The sequence below is a fragment of the Phascolarctos cinereus genome, unplaced genomic scaffold (assembly GCF_003287225.1).
Source record: "Phascolarctos cinereus isolate Bilbo 61053 unplaced genomic scaffold, phaCin_HiC Scaffold_4;HRSCAF=312, whole genome shotgun sequence".
NCBI lineage: Eukaryota > Metazoa > Chordata > Mammalia > Diprotodontia > Phascolarctidae > Phascolarctos > Phascolarctos cinereus.
Window position 1 is genome coordinate 326,665,533 of NW_027555847.1, and position 27,677 is coordinate 326,693,209.

The 27,677-nt window shown below is 38.5% G+C and overlaps 1 protein-coding gene across 1 annotated transcript in view; it reads right to left on the bottom strand.

The window, feature by feature from the left end:
- The window catches only part of NLN (neurolysin), a 154,601-nt gene continuing 126,924 nt past the window's right edge, over positions 1-27,677 (bottom strand). Inside the window, 1 exon segment of the mRNA XM_078153173.1 lies at positions 1-26,818. Within this exon segment, the coding sequence (XP_078009299.1) occupies positions 26,684-26,818 (135 nt within the window). The 3' untranslated portion in view covers positions 1-26,683.

The following is a 27,677-nucleotide window of genomic DNA, read 5'->3' on the forward strand; positions in this document are numbered from 1 at the left end:
TCCAAGCTCTATGATTTATTAGCAAAACAGGCATAACAAATAGGTCAATGGACTTCCCAGTTCAGTCCAAAGACACTAAATACAGAGAGACAGATTTGTATGTATTAAAAACAATTAATCAAATAAACCAACTAATTATAAGAAAACAATTGACCAGTATACAAGCCATGATACAAAATTAGGTAATCTGACTTCTAATTGGAGGAAAGATTAAGGGCTTTCCAAGTTGGGAGGGAAGAAGAGTGAGATTCAATCAAATTGGGAGGGTAACGAGTAGGTTTCGGGGTCTTTCTTTTCCCAGGATTGAGAGATGCTAATTAATTGCCTCCACCTGCATTTATGAAACAATAGATGGCTTATACCATCTAGTTTCTCATGGATGATTTACAGAGAAACAAACAATAAGATGGAGGAGAATACATGTGGCAGCACAAAATGGAGTCAGTGTTCAAGAGATAAAATCTAATTGGCTCCCTCAATTCCCACACCAAACCAACTCCATTTTGTAACTAGCCTTCACTCTATCTCATTACATGGAATAGAGGAACAGTTTAGACATGTGATTGTTCAATATATACTGTAATTGTTTATACTTTATTAATCAGTAAATGTTTAGTAAGCTACCATTTATTATTTGTCAAGCACTGTGCTAGGCACTGGAGATTCAAAGACAAAAAGAAAACATTCTATAGATAGAAATGATACATAAGCATACAAGTAAATGCAAAACATAAACAAGGTAAATACAAAATAATTTTGAGGGGAGCATACCAGGTGAGAGGCAGGGAATAGGAAAAACCTCTTAACACCTGAACCCAATTTTTAAGGAAGCAAGAGATCCTAAGAAGCATTCAGGCAGTGCTGATGGAAGATAACATAAGCCGTAGGAGAAAGAGCAAGTTGGCCAGTCTGGCTGGAGTGGTAGAATGTGTGAAAAGAACAATGTCTAACAAGCTTGAAAAATTAGGTTGGAGCCAGATGATGAAGAGCTTTAAATGCCAAACAGAGGAGTCTTTATTTGGTCTTAGAGGCAATAGGGAATTCCTGGAACTTTTTGAGTAGGGGAGTGATATGGTCAGATCTATGCTTTGGAAATATGACTTTGGCAGTTGTTTGGAGAATTCATTGAAAAGGGGAGAGACTGGATACAGGGAGACCATTTGGAGGTTATTGTAATGATCTAGGTGAGAGGCAATGAGAGCCTGACCTAGGGTAATGCTAGTGTGAGTGGACAGAAGGGGGTGGATTTGAGGGATAGTGTGCAGGCAGAATCTACAAGACCTGATGATTGTTTAGATACGGTGGTGAAAGAGAGTGAAGAGTTTAGGATGATTTTGAGTGACAGGAAGGATGGTCATACCCTTGACAGAAATAGGGCAGTTTAAAGGAAAGGGCAACGCTAATGAATTCCATTTTGAACTCATCTGGAGGGACTAGTATTGCCCTAACACGTGCCTTGTGTTTAGTTGAAACTATGGAAAAACTAAGATGTCATCAAGATATTCTACAGTGAAACAGGCAGAAAAAAGAAATAGTATTATATAGTAGAAACAATGATGAAAGTCTTGGAACCTGAAGAAACTTAGGCTCAAATACTACCTCTGACACTTACCATCAACTTCAACACCATGCCTTAGCTGAGTTTTCACCCTGGAACATTCTTAGTGACTGGATCTGTTCACTCCTCAAAACCTATTTATCCAGAACATCTCTCAGCCATGCCAATCCTCTTTTCCCACTGGTGAGTTCCTCCCAATGCCTCCATTTTGGGGAGGGGTTCATGCTGGCTATATTTTATTACCTTTACAGCTATGCATCTGACTTCTTGGCCTTCACACTATGCTCCTTCATTTCCCCCCCGATTCCACTCACTTTTCTTTTTCATTTTGTTTTTCCTCATTAGAATAAAAGCAACTTGAGAGCAGGGATTGTTTGTTTTTGTTTGTATTTGCATCCCCAATGCTTACCATGGTGACAGGCACGTAGTAAGCCCTTAATAAATGCTTGTAGCTTTCCCTACATGTTGATTTGAAACATCTATAGGGCATCTAGTGGAAAATGTCCAATGGATAGTTGACAGTGCAGGGCTGGAGGTCAAGAGCAAGACTATTAGTTTTTACCTATTAGATTAGTTTTCAAATTTCAGCTCAAGAATATGGAATTCCTTTGAAATACATTTTGACAAATGGAAACTTAATGGAGACAGCATAGTGTAATGACAATGGCACTGGATTGGGAGTCCGAGGGTTTGGGTTTGAATCTCAGCTCTGATACTTGACAGTTGTGTGATCTTGGGCAAGTCATTTCTCCTTTTTGGGCCTCAGTTTCCTCATCAATAAAATGGGGGAGTTGGACCACTAGGCAATATCTAATGTCCCTTTCAATTAGATCCAGGGGCCAACCTATGACTAATTTCATATGTTTTTAATTTGATAAAGTAAAATTTCCATTCTTAAAATTACTAAGGAAAACATGAAACATTTATGAAAAGAAGGAAAAATTTTTAAAGGAACTGCTGATTATACCAATGAATTCTTGATTAAATCAGTTGCAAAAGACCCTGGGTTTTCCATCTTTGCCCTGCAGCCTCTAAGGTCTGTTCAGTAATGCCTGAGTGGACGTAGAGCAGGAGAGATACACTTGACAAATGACTCTTTAAAAGGTATTGGTGGGTAAGAGAGAAATCAGGTTGTCATATTATCTGGGGCACCGTGGCAACCAGTCAGGGGAGTTCATTTGGTTGGAAAAGGGCAGTTAGAGGTGGAGGAGACAAGAGCAATGCCAAGTAAAGAGGTTTTAGTTGGCTGGGTGGTCAGTGGGTCAGTGGAGGGGCAGAACAATGCTGAACATTGTAGGTAAAAGAGATAAAGGGGCCAGGAGGTGGGAAGGAAGAGGAAGCAAGACAGTTACAGGTAGATATAACATCCAAGGAGCCGGTTTAGAAAATAAACTAAAGGAAGGTCAAGAACAAGGGCAGGGAGGAAAAAATCACCTCAAGGGAGGACAACGGGACTTTTGTGAGAGACCATTTTTTTTTCTCACTTCAAGTCATTAGAAGGATATAGGTAGCAGGATGAGGTATTTGGTAAAAACTAGTTCCCCACCTCTTCTCCAAGATTAAGCTGAGTAAACATGCGGAAATGGGGGGAAAGGTCACTGAACTTTGTCAGGGAGATGTAGGTTCAAATCTCATCTCACTTGCTGGCTATGTGACTCTGGGCAAATCACCTCATCTCTCTATCAATCAATCAACATTTATTAAGAGCCTCCTTTTGCCTGGGGATACAAAAAGAGTCAAATGACAGTCTCTGAGCTCAAGCAGCTTCCAATCAAACTAGTGGTAACATGCAAACAAATATATACAAAGTATGAAAGTAACTAGGTTGCTCAGTGGATAGAGCTCTGGGCCTGGAATCAGGAAGACCTGAGTTCAAACCTGACCTCAGACAGTTACTAGCTGTGTGTGTCCTTGGGCAAGTCACTTAACCTCTGTTTACCTGCTTCACTGGAAAATGAAATGGCAAACTGCTCCAGTATCCTTACCAAGAAAACTTCTTGGACCACTTGATCCTTGGGTCATGAAGAGTAGGACAGGATTAAATGACTGAACAATAAGCTATGTATAGGATAAGTAGGAAATAATTGAAAGAAAGGCACTAGAATTAAGAGGGGTCAGAAAAGGCTTCCTGTAAAACATGGGATTTCAGTTGGGACTTAAAGGAAGATGGGGAATTCTGTAGGAAGAGTTGCCTCATCTGTAAAATGGTGGCTTCTAAGGTTCTAAAACTATAATTAATAAATCAAATTCTAGAGCTTTAGACTCCTGTCCTCATGAGGTTTTTCATCTCTGTAGATGGGACAGCAATGAGTGGGGCCGAAATCCACCTACCTAAATAAGACAGGGAATAATGATGATTTGCATTTGTGTAGAGCTTCACAATTTACTTCTATCTCAGCTGCTGCTCCAAATAACTCTCTGAAGTGCGAAGCACAAGTATCATCATTAGGACTCTTATGAGAAAACTGAATCAGGACAGCAGAGTAACTTGCTCAAGGGCATAAGTGGTAAAATTAGAACTAGAACCCAGGTCTTTTCAGACCTCCAGATGTTCTTTAGTCTTGGTAGTTAGTGAATAAGGGAAGGGACATTATCTTGAGGTTACAATTTCCTTTTCATGTTAGTATTTTTGAAAATAAATTTGTACTGATATCTTTTATTTTTATATCACCCATATTCCCCACAACATTTCTTCCCCTCCAACCTTCTCACAGATCCATTCTTTTTAATAAAGAATAAAAAAGGGGGGGGGGAATTCCACAGAACTAACCAAAATATTAAAAACATTAACATTTTGTGAAATATGCCACACCTATAGTCCACCACTTCTTTATGTTTCTTTTAATAGTACTTGCTACTTTTAACCCATTTCTTTTTCATTTTCCTTTCTTGATAAAAAAAAATCTTACTACTTTTGACTACCTATCTATTTTACGTCCCTTTGTGAGAAATTGGCCATTCTAGCAATTAGAATTGATATGAAATAGAACTGATAGTATGTACCTGTTCTTCTGAACAGTGAAATAAATAAATAAATAAATACAATTTAAAAAGCATGAATACACATTATCCTTATTTTAAAATTATTTTATGTGGTGCCATCCAAGACTCAATTCCAAATAACTCCTTAAGAAGTAGTCCACTCTATTCTTTAAACACACACACTAGCACTGTACAGTATAACAAACAGAATTTGAAAAAAAATGGGCACCCAGGAGATAGATCACTTTGCAAGCTTATTTGTTCTAAAAGTTGTGTGTGTGTGCGTGTGGGGGGGAGGTAGGCCTATCCTTACCTCCTCGCATTTTTGACCTTGGTTTTGCAGAGTTAGAATCATCAAAGAAGTCCCACAGTGCTCTGCAGCCTAGGGAAGGAAGTCAAGAATATTAAATCTTCCTGCAGTGAAATGTTTCTGAAAGGCTGAATGAAGTTACTCCACTTGAAATGAAGCCAGAACTCTGGAGTAAACAACCCCACCCTTGGTATTAAAAAAAGGGCCCAGGAAATCTTACAGAGCCTAAGGTAGCCTAGGCTCTCAACTGAATCTCCTTCACACAAAGGCTAGGAGCAGGCTTTTGTGTCACAGAAGCAGCGCTCCTGGGGGCAGGGCACATTCCAGTCTCCAGCTGGACCTCCCCAAGGTGTTCCCTGGGCGAAGTACAAACTCTGCCTCCTCTGCCTCCTCAACTCCACCCTTCATCCCTTACCTTAATGTTTGTAGAAAATGCCACATACAGTAATTTATTAAGCCAAACAAAAGTATGGGTGATAGAAAAGGAATTCAAGGGAAAATATGAAAAAAAGGGGGCCATTTTATCATTCTTGAGGCATCATATTTTATAAATATCTCTGTAACGTAGATTGTACTTTTGCAAAATTGTTACAACCATATCTCTGAAACTGATTGGTTTAACAATACTGTTCTTTACTGGCATCAAAGTTGATGCAACAAGGTAGTTTTCTTCTTCCTAGAATATAAATCTCACTACAAGTATCTCATCTTGATAAAGGAATATTAACCCTTAGGCAGAGCCATCTGTAAGTAAAATCTGTCTACATTTGGATAGAACTACACAACAGTGGAGGGGAAAGGGAGGAAGGTGTCCAATAATTTACCGTTCTATAGTGCTTGAAATGTTTTCTACAGAGCTTGAAAATGCACTCTTTCTGTCATTGCTAAACAGTCACAAAACAGTTATTAAGTGTCTGCTATGTGCCAAGCATTGTGCTAAGTGCTGGGAATACAAAGGGAAAAGAAAAGTCCCTTATATAAGTCTTTCCAAGCCTCTTTACAAGATTGCTATAATAACAGTTATTCACCTTAATTTGTTCAGCCACCCCCCAACCAATGAGCACTCTCTTTGTTTAGTTTTTTCTGCTAGTCAAGTTAACAAGCATTTATTAAGCACCTACTATGAACAGGCAGTGTGCTAAGCACTGGATATTGTTGTTGCTGTTCAGTTGTGTCTGAATTTTTGTGACCCCTTTCAGGATTTTCTTGGGAAAGATGCTGAAATGTTTTGCCATCTCCTCTGGCTCATTTGATAGATGTGGAAATGAAGGCAAACAGGTTAAGTGACTTGCCCAGGGTCACACAGCTAGTAAGTGTCTAAAGGGTAGATTTGAACTCAGGTTTTCCTGAATCCAGGCTTGGTGCTCTATTTACTGCACCACCTAGCTGAAACAAAGAGTTGAAAGAGTTCCTGCCCTCTATTTGCAGACAATATATACAAAACGATCTATATACAGGATAAATAGGAAATAACCAACAGAGGGAAGGGATCGGACTTAAGAGAGATTGAGAAAGGTTTCATGAAGATGGAATTTTAATTGAGACAAAAGAGATCAGGGAAACCAGGAGACTAAGACAAGGCGCAAGAACATTCCAAGCATAGGGGACAGCTAGTGAAAATGCTTGAAGGTGGGACAGGAGTGTCCTGTTCCTCATAGTTCCAGTTGGTTTTGCAGTCCTGTCAGACTCTTTGTGACTGCATTTGGGGTCTTCTTGCTTCCAGGCCCAGCACTTTATTCACTGTATTCACCACTTAGCTGCCCAGTGTATGGTCAGAGGAACATTTCCAGAGTCACTGGATTGAAGAGGACACTGGTGAGTATAAGGTGTGGGAGGACAGAGGGGCCAGTTTTGATTCTTACCTTGAACACATCTGCCCTTTTTATGGGTGCATTTGTGAGTGATTATGAGGAACCCTTGGCAATAATAATGCCTCACATCTCATTTTTTTTTGTTTTATTGATTTTTTTTCCTGTAATTTTCCAACATGCCCTCCTCCCCCAGTGGAACTGTCCTGAGTAACAAGATGTATAGCTGAGCATAACTGATACACTAACCATATCTATCATTCCAGAATAGCCTCTCCCATCCCTCACCCCTACCCCCCTCCCAGGAACCTTCTTTTGTAATATAGAAAAAGGCAAACAAAAGGAACCAACACATCAAGCCCTTCTGTTCCTATCTGCCAGTCTGCATTTCTGGTCAGCAGAGTTTCTCTCTATGAAGAAGATTTTCCTCATTTCTCCTCCAGAATCTATAGATAGATAGACCTATGTATAAGTATGAATACACACAGAGACACACAGACACAGACATACCCCATACCTCTATATAAAGCTATGTATAAGGCACAGTGGATAGCGTACAGGGCTTGGAGTCAGGAAGATTCATCTTCCTGAGTTCAAATCTGGCCTCAGACACTAGCTTTGTGACCCTGGGCAAGTCACTTAACCCTGTTTGCCTCAGTTCTTTATCTGTAAAATGAGCTGGAGAAGGAAATGGCAAACTATAATAGTGTCACAATGGGAGTCACAAAGAATCAGATAAAACTGAAAATGACTGAACAACAAGAATAATACACACATACATACATATATGTAATTATGAATATTTAATATATATAAAATTACTTTTGAAAAAATATTTTACTGTTCGTCTTCAAGTAAAAATATTTGATCTTGTTGAGGTCCAGTCTTCCACTATAGTATCACCACATGATGCCCCAGGTTGATGCCACCCCTTCCATTTCCAGTACCTCTTTATGGGTTATCTCTTCCATTACGATAGAAGTTCTTTGAGGGAGGTAGCTGTTTTTTATAGGCAATAAAGCCCCAAAGCACATTGGGTTTTTTTTTGTTTTTTGTCTTTCATTTTTGTTTTTTTGCTAGGCAATGGAGTTAAGTGACTTGCCCAGGGTCACACAGCTAGTAAGTTGTCAAGTGTCTGAGACTGGATTTGAACTCTCGACTCCAAGGCCAGTGCTCTATCCACTGTGCCCCCTAGCTGCCCCCCCCAGCACATTGGCAGTGTACTGTCTCCTCACTGGTTGGAGATCACTGTGCCTGCATGAGAAATGGAGTGGAGTTGGTGAGAGTGAGTGAGAAGACAGACCCAGTTTTTTCAGTCTCTTTGAGTTCTTCTGGTTTCCAGTTTCAAGACAGAAGATGCACAAAGCCAAACTCTCTTCAGCCCCGCTGAAGGGAGGAAGAACCTGGGAAAAAGCTGACATGATAGCAGTTGGCAATTTCTGTCATGTCCCTATTCTTAGCTTGCTATACAAGAGACTTTAGGGCATTTTCCTCTTTGGGTTAATCTGGGACTCTCTCAGTTGAGCTATCTTGCTTCCAGAGGAAAAGATCATTTCTTCTGTGTATTGTTTGGGATATACTCTCATATGTATACTTTCTCTCATATATACTTTCTCTGATTTCTGTTGCTATCAACTTGGATAAATGTGTTTTTTTTTTGCCATTGTTGTATGTGTTCCTTGTGGAACTGGTATTCGGTGGGAAGAGGGTTAAGCCTTGGATATAAAGCTTGGGGCCCCTCTTTCCCTATTAAGAAATAGTAACCAAGAGTTTAGTTTGAATCTTAAAGTGACTTCCCAGACTAACCATTTAAGGGAGTAGATGGGCATAATGTCAGATCAGTATCTCCTATCTCTGAGATGAGCAGAGTAGCCAATCTCCGGCCCTAACCTCCAACTTTTCCTTTTGGCAAAAATTCAAAGTTTTGGGTGGAGGGTAGAGACATTAGAAATATCTATTCATGCCTCCCTTCTAGCCACACATGATACCCCTTCTTACAAGTGCTTGTGTTTGTGTCTTCATTGTTTAGTATAGCATCTGTAACATTGTAAGGGCTTTATCTCTCTATCTCTCTCTGCCTAAAAGAAAGTTTTAAGAAAGTGATTATAGATGATTTTATACTGTAACCCTACAACTATGTTATCTGTTAATCATTAAAAGAAACAAAATCTTTGTATATTAACTTTAAAGGAGTTGGAATAAAGTTACCTTATGTTCGCAACAAAAAGGAGACCTTCCCTCAGTAAATGTCAGGTTTAGTAAAGATCAGGCTGGTTGGTTTTTTTTTTAAGTTTTCATTTTTATTGTAAACTTAATAAATCAATAAATAGAAACATTTCATAATACAAAGAAAAATTTAAAAAGAGGACTGTATATGAAACTGTGAACTGTTATTTTCCCCATACAATATATGTATTGGGTTTGTTTGTATATTTTTTGTATAATTCAAATTTAATATGGTCATTCCATCCTCCTTTCCCCTACTTTAACAATTCATTAGCATCTTTCTTTTCTTCCTTTAAAAAAAATTATCACTGTCACTACTTTCCTAATCACCCTCCTTCAAAAAAAAAATAAAAGACTTCCCTAGTAGTAAGTGTATTCATGTAAAGCAAATGCATACATTGGCTGAGTCTGAATATCCTAGTCTCATCCTGTGCTTCTAGTCTATCCCCCCTCTGCCAAGAGGCAGAAAGTATAATTCATCAATAGTTTTTTAAAGTCTTGGTTGGTCATTTCAGTGATCATAGTTCCTAAGTCTTTCAAGGTTATTTTCCTTTACAATTTTCTAGTCATTGCATAAATTGTTCTCCTGGTTGTGTTGACTGAACTCTGCATTATTTCATATAAGTCTCCTATGTTTCTCCAAATCCTTTTTATTTTGTTATTTGTTACAACAATATGCCATTTAATTTATACATGATAATTTCTTCAGCTATTCAGTTGGCAGGCATTTACTCTGTTTTCTGTTCTTTCGTAAATGTGAGTCCTTTTCCTCTTTCTTTGATCACATTGGGGTATAAGTTAAGTATGGCATCACTGGGTCAAAAGGTATTCACAGTTTAGTGAATTTTAGGGTATACTGCCAAATAGTTTTCCAGAATGGCTGGTCCAATTCACAGTTCTAACAACAGCATATTGATGTGGCCTCAATCTTAAATATCTAAAAAATTTCCATTTTCATCATCTTTGCAAATCTGATGGTTGTGAGGTGGAATCTTAGAGCTGTTTTATTTCATATTTCTCTTATAATGAATGACGTCAAGCACTTTTTATGTTGTTGAATTTTATGCATTTTAAAAGTTATTTTGAATAAATGTAATTTAAAATTTTTTTTCTTCCTAGCTTTTGTTAGTATTAAGGTATCATCCTATGAAATTCTGGTTCATTGTTGCTGTTCAATCATTATTACTGTCCAAGTTTTCATGACCCCATTTGGGGTTTTCTTGGCAAAGATCATGGAGTGGTTTGCCATTTCCTTCTCCAGCTTATTTTACAGATGAGGAAACTGAGACAAACAGGATTAAGTGACTTTGCCCAGGGTCACACAGCTAGTAAGTAACTGAGGCTGGATTTGAAATCAGGTCTTCCTGGCACTCTAACCACTGTGCCACCTAGCTGCCCAATTCTGGTTCATATCCTCTCATAATTCATTCACAGAGCTTCCACTTAACCTTTCCTGGAAATCACTGACCATTCCATCAGTACCCAGGCTGGCCATCTGTTATCCCTCCAACAATGGTTTACAAACATGCATAAGATAAACTCCCCTCAATAAATTAGATACATTTAGGGGTGAACAAGGTATACAAAAAGATCATAATGGTGTACAAACCTGGGTTTAAAAAGAAAAATTAAATTAAGAAAAAAGCTCTCATTTCTGTGTTGAAATTCAGAACATTGGGTAGTATCTTCCTTTGGGTTGTGCTGAGCAAAGCAAACACTTTATAGCCAAAAGAAAAAGTGTCCAGCTAGAGAGCTGGAGGTCAGAGACACTCCTCCTCCCCTACCATCTGTCCAAAACACTTTTGTTTTGAATAGTTTTGAGCACCCCCAGCAATATTCTCAAAGGAATCTATTAAGGAAATTACTTGTCAGAATCCATGCTAAAAAAAATAATAATGAAGAGGATCACTTTAAGATAAAAACACTAACAACTCACTTTTATAAAACACTTAAGTTTTTCAAAGTACTTCCCTCACAACAGCAGTGAGGTTGGCAGCACATCTTTGATTACTTATATTTTATAGATGTGGAAACAGAGACATTTGCTCATGTTTCTCATACCTAGTAAGTACCAGAGCTGGAATTTGAAATCTAGCCTCCTGACTCTGACTCCCATGATTTTCCCCACTACACCACAATGACCAAGATACTCCAGCTGTGAACTGCCTATTTTTCTCATGAACCACACATTTTGGCAGGATTGGTAAGAGGAGAACATAAGACTTCAATCATGCCCTAGTATCAGAAGTTTAAATGTTGGGGTAGTGGAAATGTATCCATTAAACCATTTCACTGACTCATTGTAGCATGGCAGTGACGCTGTTTCTGGAAGGCCAGGCCATTAGGACATGTGATCTGGCAGGTTTAACCAAGCTGGAAAGGCTTTAACTATGGGCCCTTTGTCTGTGAATCAGGGTAGCTAAGCTTGGAAGGCTCCTCACCAAATTGGCTTTAAGATGATGAGCTTTCTCAGCCAGGATAACTTGCAAATAATGTCTACCCACTTGGAGAAGGATTGTGATAGGCTTTTGAGAAGGGAGTTTACACACCAATGAAGTGACTGATCTATGAAATACTAAATTAGTGAAAAGAACATTGGCTTTAAAGTCAACAGATCTAGATTTGAATTCCTGCTCATTCTTCTACTTACTCTCTATGTGATCTTAGACAATTTATTTAATTTCTCTGGACCTCAGTTTCTTCAACTGTAAAATTAGGGGTATGGGCTAAACGATCTTTAAGGTCCCTTTTCAACTCTAAACTAACCCAAAGTGGGCCCATCTATATATAGGCTATCTTTCTGTCATGCAGAAGGAAGATCTGACTTCTTGACTGAAGGACAGGTAACTTACTTTAGGACTTTAGGAATTAGGAGACCTGTGTGTGATTTCTAAGCTCTTCAGCAGCTCCAAAGTTTTCCTTTCCTGAGTACAAGGCTCTAAAGGTCACCAGTCTTCCTTATTCAACACCAGGTTGACCAATCCTTTTTTTTTTCTTCTGTGCATGGAGATAGAAGTAAGAAGAGAAAGTAAATCTGAAATTAGAGTTTAGTGGGGGAAGAAGTTAAAACTCCATGACTCAAAAGAGCTTTTAATTTAAAGATATTGTTGAATGTGGATTTCATTTATCAAAATGTATGTACCATTTATGCCTTATCTTACTGCCAGATTGTCAGCTTCTTGAAGGCAGAGAAATGCCTTATTTAAATTCTAAATCTCTTTTAGCACCTAGCCTTGTACTTCATTAGCAGTTGAATCCGTAATGATTATTGAATCTCCATGAACATTAAAAGGTTAACTGCAATTACAATTATAATTGGGAATTGGATGGATGGGAATAAGAGAAAAAGGGTTCATGGTAATTATTGTGTCTGACTCCCCATAAGCCCATTTGGGGTTTTCTTGGCAAAGATACTGAAGTGGTTTGCCATCTTTTTCTCCAGCTCATTTTAAAGATGAACTGAGGCAAACAGGGTTCAGTGACTTGCCCAGGGTCACACAGATTGTAAGTGTCTGAAGTTCATTTGAACTCAAGTCTTCCTGACTCCAGGCCTCGGTGCTCAATCACTGGACCACCTAGTTCCTTTAACTGTAATTACAAATTGTAATTATGCTCCTCCCAAGTTTTCTTTCTTTTATGTTCTCAGGAACCCCATTCTCCTACTAGTCAATTTGCTTTCACCTTACTCCTCTTCCAATTCTACTCCTTTCAACTTCTAGTATTTATGGGACATGGTTTCCCACAGAATATATTGTATATGTGGCTATTTTTTTTTCATTCAGTTGACAAGCACTTATTAAGTGCCTCAAGGTGCTAGGCACTGTGCTAGATGGGTGTGTGTGGAGAGGAGAGTATATTAAAGCCCAAACTAAAGCATCTCTGCTTTCAAGGAGCTTACATTCAGTCATCCTTCTGTCATTCAGGTTCACAACCTTGAAGTCATCCTCCATTGTTCCCATACACTCAACTTCCAAAGACAATCTGCTACCAAATTCTCTTGCCCAGTTACCCAATTGCCATCTCTCTTACCAATCCCCTTCTCTCTACTCACATACTATTCTAGTTTAGGTCCTCATCATTCCTCTCTTAGACTTTTTTTTTTTCAGCCAAAGACAAGGTTTATTAGAACATCTGCCATACTGGCCATACTCTTAAGGAATCTGAACATTACTGAGCTATTGGCTAGATTTTAAGAATCTGAGCCCTCCCTTAGACTTTTACAATAACCTTCTAATTGGTCTTCCAGTTTCCATTCTCCCCTCTGTCTTACATATAGCTGCCAAAGTCATATTGCTAAAGCACAGCTCTTACTGACCATGTACAGTATACTACTCCCCTTCTTAAGAGGCTGCAGTAACTCCCTATTGTTTTTAGGATCAAATTCAAAGTTTGGCATTTAAAGACATTCACTGTGCAGTTCCAATCCACTTTCCCATACTTACTACACATTACCTCCCTTCTTGCACACTCTGTGATCTAGCCAAATGACCTATTTGCAATGGTCCTCTCTCCCCCTCCCCCCTGCCCATAACATTCTGTTTTCCATCTCAGCCTTTGCACAAGTGGTCCCCCATGTTTGGGATGATTATCGCCTCATCTCCACCTTTTAGAATCCCTAACCTCTTTCAAGGCTCAATTCAAGCACCACCTTCTATATGAGGCCTAACCTAATACCCCCTCTATTAATTACAATTAATCATCTTGTATTGACTTTGTATGTATTTTGTATCAACTTATACGCCTACATGCCTCTTTCCCCTCAATATAATGTAAGCTTCTTGAGGTCAGGGTTTATTTCAGCTTATCTTCAGCACCAAGCATAGTGTTTGGCACACCGTAGATGCTTTTTAAAGCCAAGTTTACTTTTTAAAGTATCAAGTGTCTAGATTTCCCAAATTGGATTGATTAGAATGAACTAGGGACTGGAATAAGGTCTTCTATGAAAATTTGATGCCAACAAACTTAATCAGGAAATTTCTTTCCTCCATCTATCTCATTATGGACACCTTAAACAGGTGGTTCCACTCTTTTCCCATTCATTGCTTTTTAAAGCATCTACTGTGTAACAAATACTTTTAAAAACTGAGTGGTCAGGAAGAGAGAAAGAATGAGCATTTATTAAGTGCCTACTGTGTTCCAGGCATTATGCTAAGTGTTTTACAAATATAATTCCCTTTGATCTTTACCACAACCCTTGGAAGTAGGTGTTATTATTAACCTCATTTTGTGAGGAGGAAACTGAGGCAGACAGTTTAAGTGGTTAAGTGAAATGCCCAGGGTCACATAGCCAGGGAATGTCTAAGATTGAATTTGAATTTAGGTCTTTCTGATGCCAGTCCTAGCCTTCTGTCCACTGTGCTAAGTATATGGCCCCAAAGGTACAGATAGGCCACAATTCTTAACCTCAAGTCATCTAAATTAGATTTTGAGACATAAGATACACAAGCATGCACACAACGACATACTTAAGATGCTCATTCACCAAATACTTGTTTTTTGAGTCAGCTTTGGGAAATTGGTCCCTGTTGTTTTCTGAAATAGCTACAAAATACCTTACTGGCAAAACTATTCTGGAATAGGTGATCCCAAAGAGGGACTGGGGTGGGCATCCCTAACCAAGAGGACACAGAGTTCTGGCTATCTTCCTGTTGCCTTCTTTTATTTCTTCCTTCCCTCCTTCCTTTCTTCCTTTCTTTCCACTTCCTCTGTCCACATAGAGTATCATACCCTTACCTGTGGAGGCTCTGCCCAAAGGAATATAAATTTTAATTGCTGAAACCTCAAAACACATTTTGGGGTTTATAGGCTAGATATTTTTTTTTTCTTTAGGACCATGCCTTAAACCCAAATCATCTGGCTCTCACTGACTGGCCAATTAGGTCCCAGGCCAAGTTCCACCTGGTCATTGTTTGGGCCCTGGTTGGCTCAGAGCAAATGCAAATAGCAATTTTTTCAGTTTTGGCCAGAAACCATGTGGGTCTTCCCCTCCTAGATTGATTTTTTTTTAACTAGGTAAAAGAGGCCATTCCCTGCCACATTGGTTTCCTAGTCTTAATCACTGAATGAGTCTTGCCTTAGTCAAACCGAGACCTTTTAAAGACCTTAGCTTAAAAAGACCGTCTCCCACTTATTTTTACAACACCATCATCTGGGGGTGTTGTAACCCCCAGATTTACTCCAGATTGAACCCTCCCATGTGACAATTGATCCATTTTTTTCTATGTTATTTCCAAGTCACTGTGGCTTGGTATATAATGGTCTGAAATTTGCATTTGCTGTAAAGAATGGAATGTTCTCCCCTTGGCTTTCCAATGGTTTAGAAAGCTCTAAAATCACAGGCTATGAGTTTGTTTCATGTACCCAGATGTCTGCTAGTCAGATCTGAGATTTCAAAGAACAGGGACACAGCCACATTCACTGTAAGATAATGATAGGATTTATTAATACCATAGAATTGGCCAGTGGAACAATCATTCCAACTGTAAAGATACAAGAGGATGCATGTAACAGTATTCCACATCTCAATTTTGATCTGGCTTTGGGAAAAGAAGTTGCATATGGAAATGCTGCCAGGAAATAATTTCTAAAGAGGCTAGAAATAGATTTGGGATGGCCTGTGGCTATTAAGGGCTAGGTGGTTTTATCCTGAGGCACAGCGGACAGAGGGTTGGGCCTGGAGTCAGGAAGACCTAAGTTCAAATTCAGTCTCTTTGAAATTTCTAGCTGTGTGACCCTGGGCAAGGCACTTAACCCTGTTTGCCTCAGTTTCCTCATCTGTAAAATGAGTTGGAGAAGGAAATGGCAGACTACTCTAGTACTGCTGCCAAAAACAAAAAACAAACAAAAAACCCTAAACAGGTTTATGAAAAGTTCAACATGACTGAAAATGACTGAACAACAACACATGATAAATCAATGGAGAATATGTAGATCCTGGGTACCTCTTAGTAAACCAATCATGAGTTAAGATAAGGTTAAACACTGGGGTGGGCAGAACTCCTCTAGGGTCAGGGGCTCCATTTGTGTTTTCTTCAGATATTCTGGTTGCTTTAATGCATGCCACCTTCTTTTTAGTCCAATCATCCTGTATCACAGACTAGTAACCAAGATTATACATGTCAGCAGTTAATAACCAGTACCAATGATTATAATAACAACTCATTACATGTCTTAAGCATTCAGTCTTAAGAATGTCTTACATATAGGGGGCAGCTAGGTAGCACAGTGGATAGAGTACCAGCCCTGGAGTCAGGAGGACCTGAGTTCAAATCCAGACTCAGACACATAACACTAGCTGTGTGACCCTGGGCAAGTCACTTAACCCCAATTGCCTCATCAAAAAGTAAAAAACAAAAACAAAACACATAGAATTTCCTTTTTATGTGATGTAGGCAAGATGTTTTATAGACAAGGAAACTCTCAGAAAGTTTAAGCAATTTTCCCAAGGTCATACAGCTAACATGTGGCATTACTAGCAGCTCTGAGGTCATTCAACTGGAAAAAAATAAAACCCTGTTTTGTTGATTAAAGCTCTTTTAGCACCTCAAGGCTGAATTCTGTTTTCAGAAAAGATGACTTTGATGTGAGCTCAGTTGCTGTTTATGCTGTCACCGTAGCGTTCCCCCAACGATTTTGTGTTTTGGAGAAGTCCTGCAGGTAAATAAAGTAAATAAAAACACAGGAAGCATGGAGCCAATATGATAAACGAACACAATTTATCATTCATCAGGGATATATCTTGTGTGCACATAGTTATTTGCATGTTGTCTCCCCCATTAAATTGTAAGCTTCTTGAGAGTGGAAGCTGCTGTTTTGATTTTCTTTATATCTCTAGTGCTTAAGGTGATGTCTGTCACTCAGCAAGTACTTAAAAGATACTTAGTGGGGCAGCTAGGTGGCACAGTGGATAGAGCAGTGGCCCTGAAGTCAGGAGGACCAGAGTTCAAATCCAGCCCCAGACCAAACACTTCACACTTAATAGCTGTGTGACGACCCTGGGCAAGTCACTTAATCCCAATTGCCTAAAAAAACAAACAAAAGGATGCTTAGTGACTTTTTAATTGCTTAAATGACACAAAATTTTATTTCTCTTTTGGTTGAGGACAAGAATGCTGAACCTGGAGGCAGGAAGACCTGAGTTTGAACATTTATTCAGATTCTTCTTAGCTTTGTGACCCTGAGCAAGTCACTTCTCTGGCTGCCTCAGCTTGTTCATCTGTAAAATGGGGATAATAATAGTACCTACCTCCCGGGGTTGTTGTGAGGATAAAATGGAATATTTGTAAAGTACTTTGCAAACCTTAAAAAAAAAGTGCTATATAAATGCTAGCTAAAAATAAAGATGACAGAGTATGAATGCTGAGTGAAAGGCTATTGTATGTTTTCATGCAATTTGGTTGGTAAAAAAGCACATAGGATGAAGGAATGAGTCTGTTTTCCAATTCCCACATTTCCTTTCCAAGAACAATAGTACCAAAACAAACATCCAGTTTGATAGGTCAACTTGCCTTGCCTTGTGAACTTGGCATGCTGGTGGGTAAATTTAAAACGAGTTCTGTGAGCATGGAATTGTAGGAACATTTGAGACGAAAATCATGACAAAAATGATAATATTGAGGGCCCAAAGTTTCAGTTCTTGGTTGGAGAAAATTGTAGCTTATATAATTGATGCAGGTTCCTATAGACTTGGACATCACAATTTGTCCTCTCTCTACTCACTATGTTACTGAAATATTATAAGACTTATATGAAATCGTATCAGAAATACATCCAACAGCCTGTTTCTCTTCTGTTCCTTAGTGATGGCTGCTTTCTTATATTTCCAACATGGTATTCCATTGATTGGGGCGGGGTAGGGAAGAGTTAGAAGCAAAAGTCTTTACCCTTTGAAACATGTAAAGACATATAAGGTTTTAAAAGAGGATGCTTTAATTCATGCCATTTTGTTATTGGCCATGAAGTAAATTTTTTATAAGTTACAGCTTTAGTTTTCCTCTTCATAAACCAATAGGCTTAAAAAAAATTTCCCCCAATTACATGTAAAAATAATTTTTAACATTTGTTTTTTTTAAAATTTTCTCCCTACTTTCCTTCCCTGCTCCCCCTCATTGAGAAGACAAGCAATTTGACATAGGTTATACATATGCAGTCATGCAAAACATATTTCCATGTTAGTCATGTTATGAAAGAAAACAAAGACAAAAAAAGAAAAAGAAAGAATAGTTAAGTCATTCACAGTTGATCATCATATAATATTGCTGTTACTATATACAATGTTCTCCTGGTTCTGCTCATTTCACTTTGCATCAGTTCACGTATGTCTTTCCAGGTTTTTCTGAGATCATCCTGCTCATTATTTCTTATAGCACAATAGTATTCCATCACAATCACATACAACAGCTTGTTCAGCCATTCCCCAATTGATGGATATACCCCCAATTTCCATGTCCTTGCCACCATTAAAAGAGCTACCATAAATATTTTTTGTACATATAGGTGCTTTTCCTTTTATTTTTCTCTTTGGGATACAGACTAGTAGTGGTATTGCTTCGTCAAAAGGTATGCATGGTTTTGTAGCCCTTTGGGTATAATTAACTTAAATTTTAAAAAGCCCTAAAAATTCTTTATAGAAGATATAAAATTCTTTAACTTACAGTAATTCTGAATGATGATGGCTTCCTTTAATTTAGTTTGAATTAAAACATTAGTAGCAGAAACTCAAGATGAAACAATACCTTCTGTAAAATAGCATCATGGTTATTGGTTTTCTGACCTGAAAGAGTCAGGCACATACTAGGTACATAATAAATGCTTGTTGACCATCTCAGCAATACAATAGTCTAAGACAATTGTGAAGGACTTATGATGAAGAATGCTATCTATCTCCAGAGAAAGAACTGATGGAGCCCGAATGAAGACTGAAGCATACTTTTTTAAACTTTATTTGTTACTGGGGTTTTTTTTGGTCTGTGTTTTCTCTCCTAACATAACTAGTATGGAAATGTTTTGCATGACTGCACATGTATAACCTACATCAAACTGCTTGCCTTCTCACTGAGTAGGGATGATAGAAATGGAGGGAAGGAGAGAATTTCAACCTAAAATTAAAAAAAAAAACAAACGAATGTTAGGGGCAGCTAAGTGGTACAGTGAATAGAGCACCAGCCAGGGAGTCAGAGTATCTGAGTTCAAATCCCACTTCAGACACTTATTAGCTGTCTGGCCCTAAGCAAGTCACTTAACCCTGATTATCTCCTCACACTCTCTCCCCCCCCCACAAGAATGTTAAAATTGTTTCTACATGTAATTGAGAAGAAAAACTAAAAAAAAAATTGTTGACTTTCTTCATTTGTAAAAATGAAGAAGTTGGACTGAATGGGCCCTGAGGTCACTTTTAGTTCTTCTATAATCCCAAATTTGACCTTCTTCTTCTCCACCTGCAATTACTGTATAGATTTTGTACCTTATGTTCACCTTATCTTTCCTGTCATCATCACTTCCTCTTAGGAACTAAATCTTGATTGACAATTATTGCCTTCAGTCCCTATCTTAAATTTCACCAAAATGCCAGCATGCCCCAGTGTTTCTGTCTCACTAGGTCACCCTCTCAGCTGCTGGATGCATGACCTTAACCTGGGAGCGCCTCATTGTTCCCAGGGTGAAGGCAGTTTACACTGGGCACATGATTCACTTTCTAATGCAATGACTTCATTTCTATTATCCCAAAGGAATGCAGCGGGTGGACTGACATTTTGTACACTGGCACAGGGGAAAACAATTTGTTGCTGTGCTATTATTCCCCAGCTGCACCCTGATAGGATGCTGAAGACTAATCAGGGAAGCTGAAGAGCCAATCAAGTCTATTTTGAAGTTCAGGTTAATACAGGTGCACACTGCCTTTGGAAACCAAACTGGTTTTTTAACTAGCTATTCATTTTGAACTTCCATAAATAAGTTAACCAGGTGGCAGTCATCGGGATTTCCTAAAACAGATTAGAACGGGTTTTCTAAGGGAAGCCTAAACATGTGTGAGACCACCTGACTATTTGGCAAAAAAAAGTAAAAAAAAAAAAATCATTGCTCTGTGTGTGTGTGTGTGTGTGTGTGTGTGTGTGTGTGAAGGGGGGGAGAGAGAGAATATACTTCAAAAGGTCATTAATCTAGTTCAAATGCCTTCTTTTTAAAATGGAAAAAAAACCCAACAAACCAAAAACAATTGAGCTTGAGGAGGTCAATGAGCTAACATGTATGTGTGTGTACATATGCACATATATATATATACATATATATATACACATACACACACACACATGTATAAGTAACCCAAAATGCTAGTTATTTTCACATTATGCAATTGCCCTGTAAAATCATTATTGAAATGAAAGACAGGGATTTGAAGAACTGAGTACTGCTTTGGTTCACACAAGTTCCCCATTAAACTACTTTCATTTTACCTACTCTTGGGAAAAGACCTCAGAAAGACACTGGGCTGCTTAGTCACCTTCCATAAAAATTTAACAGGAGGAAAGACAGTTTTTTTTAACTGCCCCCAAATGAAACAAAAAAGGGACCATGCTGGGAAATATAAGGGCTTGAAGTATGGAAGAAAAAAGCCATCTCTTACTACCATTACCTGCTCCCAACTGGAGCACTCCTCTTCTGGTCCCTGACAGTGGGACTGTATATGAAAGAACAGTTTCAAAGGCTCTGGCTGGAGCCCTAATAATTGAAGCTGAGCAAGAGTGGGCCATGTGCATTTTGAGAACAGTGAATGCATTGTTCATTACAATAAAAGTTCCACTTGTCAGCCACACAAATATTTAATACTATGAAAAGGCAGATCTGATCTGTAACTGGGAGGGCAAAATAGCTCTTTTGGTTTCTCCCACTCTGATTTGAGTAGACTGGAACTTACTATTCTCATATTCTTGTATGAAGTCACACAGTTCTGCTAACTCCAATTCAATCATGAAAGGGGAGTGAGTAAATTCTTGCCAGAGGAATCACTCCAGCCCTTGAAGGAGAGGGGAAAGGTAACACAAAAGCAGCCGCACTATTTCCTGTTTATAACTTTTGGTCATGAATGGACACTCCTCCTGATTTCTCTCTAATACCTCTTGGACCTTATGAAAGACCAAGTTATTCTCTGCTACCTAGAAAGACTTTGTAGTAATAAGAGCGCTATTTGGTTGTAATCATGTAATCAACGTCATGATGTTAAACAATGCTAAAAGGACAGATACTATTTTTAATAATTGAAGAAGGTAGGGTAGCTAAAAGGTATTATTCAAATTTATGGACAAAGAAACCAGAGAAGGGAAGAATAAGTTTAAATTCAGAGCCCTTATGGGAATCTCTGAGAAAAGCCTGCCCTCCAAGCTCTTGCCATGTATATATTCTGGGTTGTTAAAAATTCTTGTATGGCTCTCAAAGCACAAAAGGGGAAAGCTCAGGGGATAGCTAAACCTACACACTAATAAAAAGCTTAAGAAAGGTACATATAATTGACACTAAGGTATGCTTTTCCTTTTTATCACTTCTTGTTACTAGCTGTAATATATGGAGTAGTAGGTCAGTGGTGGTAAAGCTCCTTGGCTTACTCTGAGCACCTCTACACAAATCTCAGCAAGCTAATTTTTTAGGTTTATGCAATGTTTATTGGATAATTAATAGGTTAGGAGCAGGGCAGCTAGGTAGTACAGTGGATGGAGCACTGGGCTCCGAATCAGTAAGACTCATCTTCATGACTTCACACTTGCTATGTGATCCTGGGCAAGTTACTTAACCCTGTTTGCCTCAGTTTCCTCCTCTGTAAAATGAACTGGAGAAGGAAATGGCAAACCATTATCTTTGCCAAGAAAACCCCAGATGGGGTCACAGAGAGTAAGATATGACTGAAACAGCTGAACAACAGGTTAGGAGGAGCTCCATGACATTCACCAAAATAGCTAAATAAAAAATGTACCTCATAACCAACTGATTTCCCAGAATAGTAAATATGATTTTTAAAAATGGATGTTTTTATTTCTGGTCTGCTGACCCCTTGACTTTAAGATCTAAGAAATTTCTGAATAATATTCAATGCAATAAGCATTTATTAAGTGGCACTACATCCGAAGCACTGTGCTAGGTGTTAGGCATTTGAAGAACCAAACAGAAATAGCCCCCTGTGCTTAAACAGCTGATATTCTAACACAACTCAGCCAGCCAGAACATTATAAAAAAGAAAACAAAAGCAGCTCTTGGGGGGTGGGAACGGGGATGGTAGAGTTTTAATCACTGTTAGTAGTATTATGGTAATTATGTAAAAAAGTTGGGATTTTAGAGTTCAATTTTACAATAGAATTCACTAAGTTTTTAGAATTAACAGGAAAGCAAATGGATATTTTTTTTATTTTTAAAATTTTTTTGCAAATGGATAAAGGGAATTGGGGATTAAAAGCAATTTCTCTTATACTCAGACAGAAGAAGTAGACTCTCAGAATTCAATTTAATTCCGCTCTACTAATATTGTCTGAAAATGTGCTATATGCAAAGCACCATCCTAGTTGATCAAGCAGTATTCCCCAGGATCATATTTTCCTGTTTCTAAAATAAAGGTCACTGCTTCCATGCTTATGCCTATGCAGAAAACCTCTCTGTTTTATGCAGATAAAGAGCTTCCTGCTGTGGAAATCTCTTCCTGGCAGGTATGAAAAGAATATCTCACCCATGCATTTTGTAACAGCTTCATCTGAAAAGTAGTTATCTTACCCTTGCCATAGAATGCATCTTTTTTTCTCACAAAAGGCCCTTTTGAAAAAAAGTACATGATAATCTTAGACTTTATTAGAATTGTTTTGATGTGTGGGGAGCAGAATGGTAAATCCTGACATCATGTAAATCCTTATGAATGCATCCCATGTGCCCTCAGTCTCCTCCCTTTAGTTCCAGATTATCTATAGTACAGTTAATCTACCTCTGGATAATCAGTAGTTAATTGTGGCTGGGAAACTAATTCATGCTCAAACCACACCAGTAGGCTCAAATATTTATTATGTATCATTGTAGAGATGTAGCACAAAGACATTTTTCCTGAGCAGTATTATTTCAGAGCTATAGTATGCTGCAAAAACAACACAAAAACTAACCCATAACTTTTGGAATTCACTCTCCCAACCCTTAGTGTTTTCTTTAAAAGAAAAAAAAAGATGATTCAAATGTTCTGTCACATTAATATTACAGAATCATAAAATTTGAGAGTTGGAAGGGACCCCAGAGGACATCTCGTTCAATCCAACTGCAATATATTGAGGTTTATGGTCTAGATGTGATGATAGAGGTCATTTGTAGCTCATGTTTAAGAACTTACAAACCTACTTTATACCTTAATACAGTGTTTACTAGAATGTTATTCAGAAAGAAGGACACATTTCTAGTGGAAATTTTTCTAAAGATAATTCTAAGTCAATTTTGGATATTTGTCTTTCAAAGAAATGAGTGTACCCAGCCTCTTCTACTTTTATCTCGACAAACTTTCATAATAGAATGAATATCCAATTTCCAAGGGTCCTATTTCAGATAGGAGATATATAGGTATAATATGGCTGTGGTATGTTGAAAAGAAAGAATTCTTGTTCACCGAATTCATTCAAAGCAGATAGAGTTTCACTTTTAACACCCTTTGGGCTGTTAACTATATTTAACTGAGGAGGTCAGGCATTTTCATGTACTGGCTAGCCTCAGAGCTAGGAAAGTTCCACATCAGAACAGAAGAAAAACTAACGGCATTCAAACCTGCTGATTCAATGGGCATGCAAGACCACTGTGTGCCATTAATTCACATATGAAGGCCAAAGGCAAAACAAGAAAGCAGAAAATTAAAGTCTCTTTCTAAAAGTCAAGGCTTTTAAATTACAGGAAAATATAAATATTTTTTTCCACCAGTCACACTGTCCACTCAATTTTCATTTATTATATAGTGCTATATGTCAGGACCAAAGAGTCCAGGGTCTATGATTTTCATTCTAACTGTTCCAGACAGCTGAAAGTTCTTGGCTATAAACAGCTCAGGTGAGAACTTTTTAAGCAGGAACTCTTCTATTATTCTTACAGAGTTGACATTTATTCTAGAGGAGAAAACATGTACCATTGAGCATAACATTGAACTTTTAATTTTTTTCTTCAGCACCTTAAAATGAACTCTTTAGCCACCATGGTTAGACTCCCAACTAATAAATATGTGATGGCTTAGACCTTGTTCTTGGACAACATAAGGTCTTTAAAGACCTAGATCTGGCTGGAATTGCCTGAATAGGTAACCAAGAGAGACTTTGTTATATGTGGCTCAGTTCATAAATCAGTAGAATATGTTTGCCGAATTGCAATTTCTATGTTTATCTGCTATTCAGAAGGCCTCCAGGACACTATATACTCTGATCTGGAAATAAGAATGAACAGATGGATTGCTGTATTTTAAATGGTCTTTTAAAATAAACCTTTAATTCTATTCTCCCTAAATCATGCTAAAGAATACTTTCTGTGAAGATGTGGTTTCATAAACTGTCCTTTTTTAAGCTTTTGAAATCAGGCATGGATCCAAAATGAGAAATGCAACGTAAGGGGTTATGGTCCTACACGCTCTAGTCTCACATGCATAACAAGGCAGCTATAGGAATGCTTCTCTCTTGTGCGTCATGATACAATTTCACTGTGCGCAATCTCTTTCATACAAATTATCTACTTTTTTTCCCTCCTATGAAATAATGTAACAAAAAAAGAAAGCAAAGGGAAAAGATATTTGAGAACAGAAAAGAGTGAAGAGAGTTTTCAGCTGAAATGTAAAAACAGGATACCATGAAATCCCAGGTGATGGCAAAAGGGTTCTGGGAGGCCAAAATTTGGCAAGTGCTAGCACTCTGGCTGCCTCTGTGCAGTGGAAAGAAAAGCCAGGAAGGCTAGGGTTCCAAGAGGGTATTCTTGGAATAGGCTTGTCTTTAATAGACCTGTTACTACCTTCTGGAGCTCTGCAACATTTGCCCATCCATGTTTCTTGATAGGGATTTTTTGTTAGTGTGAGTAGGTAACACTGGTATTGAAGGATAAATTTTTTAGGATAAAATAGGATAAAATTTTGTCCTGAGCCAGGAGGATAATTAACTCCTCAGTTCAGGCTGGGAAGCAGTTGGAACAAATGTCATATTTTAATCTTAGTTCATAGGCTCAAAGGATCTCAGAGTTAGAGCCAGGAGGGACCTTGAGAGGCCATTTAGTCTGAACTCTCCGTCTGACAAACGATGAACTGGGGCCCAGAGACATTAAACGACCCAGCCACAGGAGGAATAGCAGAGGCCGGATCTGAATCCAGGGCCTCTGCATTTGTGCCTTTATGTATTTATAGTACTCTTTCCATGGGAGCTTCTTTCACAAGTAGCTGAGGGAAATGATCCCAAAAGCTCATCTAGCTCTTTAGACTGAAAGTTCATCTTGAATCTACTTACAGTAGCCAGGGAAGTGAATCTGTGCTACAAGTTCAAATTCACTTTCCAATCAAGATGATCATGGATAGCCTTTCTTTGGGGTATAGGAAAAAAGTACTGTCTGTCCGTAGATGCAATGGAGAATTAGGACTTGGGTAAAGGAGTGTTTCATGGTGACCAAAGGAAAGACGTTGAAGAGTGGTGACAAAAATCAAAAGATGAGACAGATTTGTGAAGCATATCTGATTTCTCTTTAGCGTTCATGTGAGAAAGAACAACACCAGGGCAGTAGTTCTCCAACTTTTTGGCCCGTTGCTTCCCTTCCTCCTCTAGAGCTCTTGAAATCTTTGCTTTGACACCATTTCCCTCCATTTACCACACCTAAATCAAGACAGGTCCATCTGCCACGCTGCAGGGTTTCTTAGAGCAGGTCCCTTACCACCTCCTCTTACGACAGAAAAACTTATTTGGGCTTGCTACTACTTTGACAACCAAAGAACATGATTACAAGTCTCGTGTTACAGCAGTTTGGCAAAGACATCCTGGACATGAGTCTGTGATCTATATTTGGCCCAAGGTGACATAACTCAAGTATTACCTGGAATATCCTGACTGAAATAAATTCAGACAAAAAGGGAGAAAAAGTGAGGAGGGGCGGGGGAAGAGAAGAGATGAAAGGATCTAAGTTGTGGCCAAACCCAAACTGCAGCACATAATCCAAACAAGTGTAGCACAAAGTTGGAAAAGATGAGGTCTGGTGTGCAAGGGTGACCAATATGTCACTGAGGCAGATACTTTTGGCTCTGAATGATAGCCAAGGTAATGGCCATACCTCTGTACTGGTAAACATCCAGTCAAAGTTGATTCAAAGCCCCAAGGAAATATTTACAACATAAGAGAATGATATGAATATTCGTCTGTATTCACAAAAACCACATGTACAAAACTTCAAAATGGAAGAATGGATTAAATAAACCATCGAACAATATATATTAATTTCAATTTAAAAATTGTCAGGTTTCTCACATGTTCATTACCTAGATTACAATTTAAAAAAAAACAAATTATAAATCTTATCAAACTTTTATAAAAAGAAGTTCCCATATGTACTTAAATGCTGTTTTTATAACTATGATTATTTTCTAATAGGCTGTTCCTACAATTACATTTTTTTTGGGTGGGTGGAGAATTCAGTGGTTAAGTTTGTGCTTTTTAAATAAAATGAGACTGACAGAACTCTACATATTTTCAGGTGTGATATCCTCTCCTGTTTTAATGTCCAAAAACACCAAGAAACATCCATGTGTCTCGCAGACGTGAATGCTACAAAAGATTCCCAGTTTTACAGAGTGTGCAGGCCTTTACTTATTAGGAATGCCTTTTGGTTTGGCTCACGTTTCAAGAACCTTCGGAGCATGTCCATGCCGTCCTGTGATCCCCCAGGCTTCAGGATAAGGTTTCTGTATTTCATTCCAGCCTAATAAAATAAAACATTATGTCTAAGAGTTCATGTTTATACCAATTTTCCAAATCTATATATAGGTTTTTAAAGGTTGGTAGGGGGGAAGGGGGAGGGATAGAAGTGGAAAGAAAGGAACTTCTGGCTGGATTCTCTCTTCCCCCTGGAGAAGAATTGCTTAGGAGATTTTCTTGGTACTTTTCTGGAGAGCAGATTCAATTGTTCTTCTCTGGTCCTCTCTCTTGCTCAACAGTCTGACTCCTTGGAGTTGCAGAAGCTAGCCTTCAGGCATGAGGCAGGAAAATATTAAAAAAAAGAATATCTGGCATGTTCATGTTTAGTATCCTCGGGCAAGCAGAGCTGCAACTTCGGCACAATGTAAACTTTCTCCGCTCTCAGTTGCTCCCTCAAACTGCCAGCTCTAGCTCTAAGAGAAAGCAAAGGAAACAAATGCTGCCCATGAGGGTTCTAGAGGATCTCTAGTTCCACAAGGTGCTGCTGTTACTTTCTTGGAAGAGGCTGAATTACAAGTAGCTCCCATTGGGCTTGGGACCCAAATAGAGAAAGGCCCCTTGTGGCTGGGACCTTCACAAAGTTTGGCTTGGGAGCCTAGGATTCAAGTGTATGACACTATTCCTCTCTCTATACATCCTGTATTTTACTTCGGGGACTCCCTGTATTTTATGCATCTATACGAACATAATCCACTGGAGAAAGGAATGGCCAAACCATTCCAGTATCTTTGCCAAGAAAACCCCATGGATGGTATGGTCCACGAAGTCACGAAGAGTTGGACATGAATGAATGATTGAACAACAGTAACAACAACGACATGAATACAACAAGTATCACTGTGTACTGCGGAGTAATGAAGCAA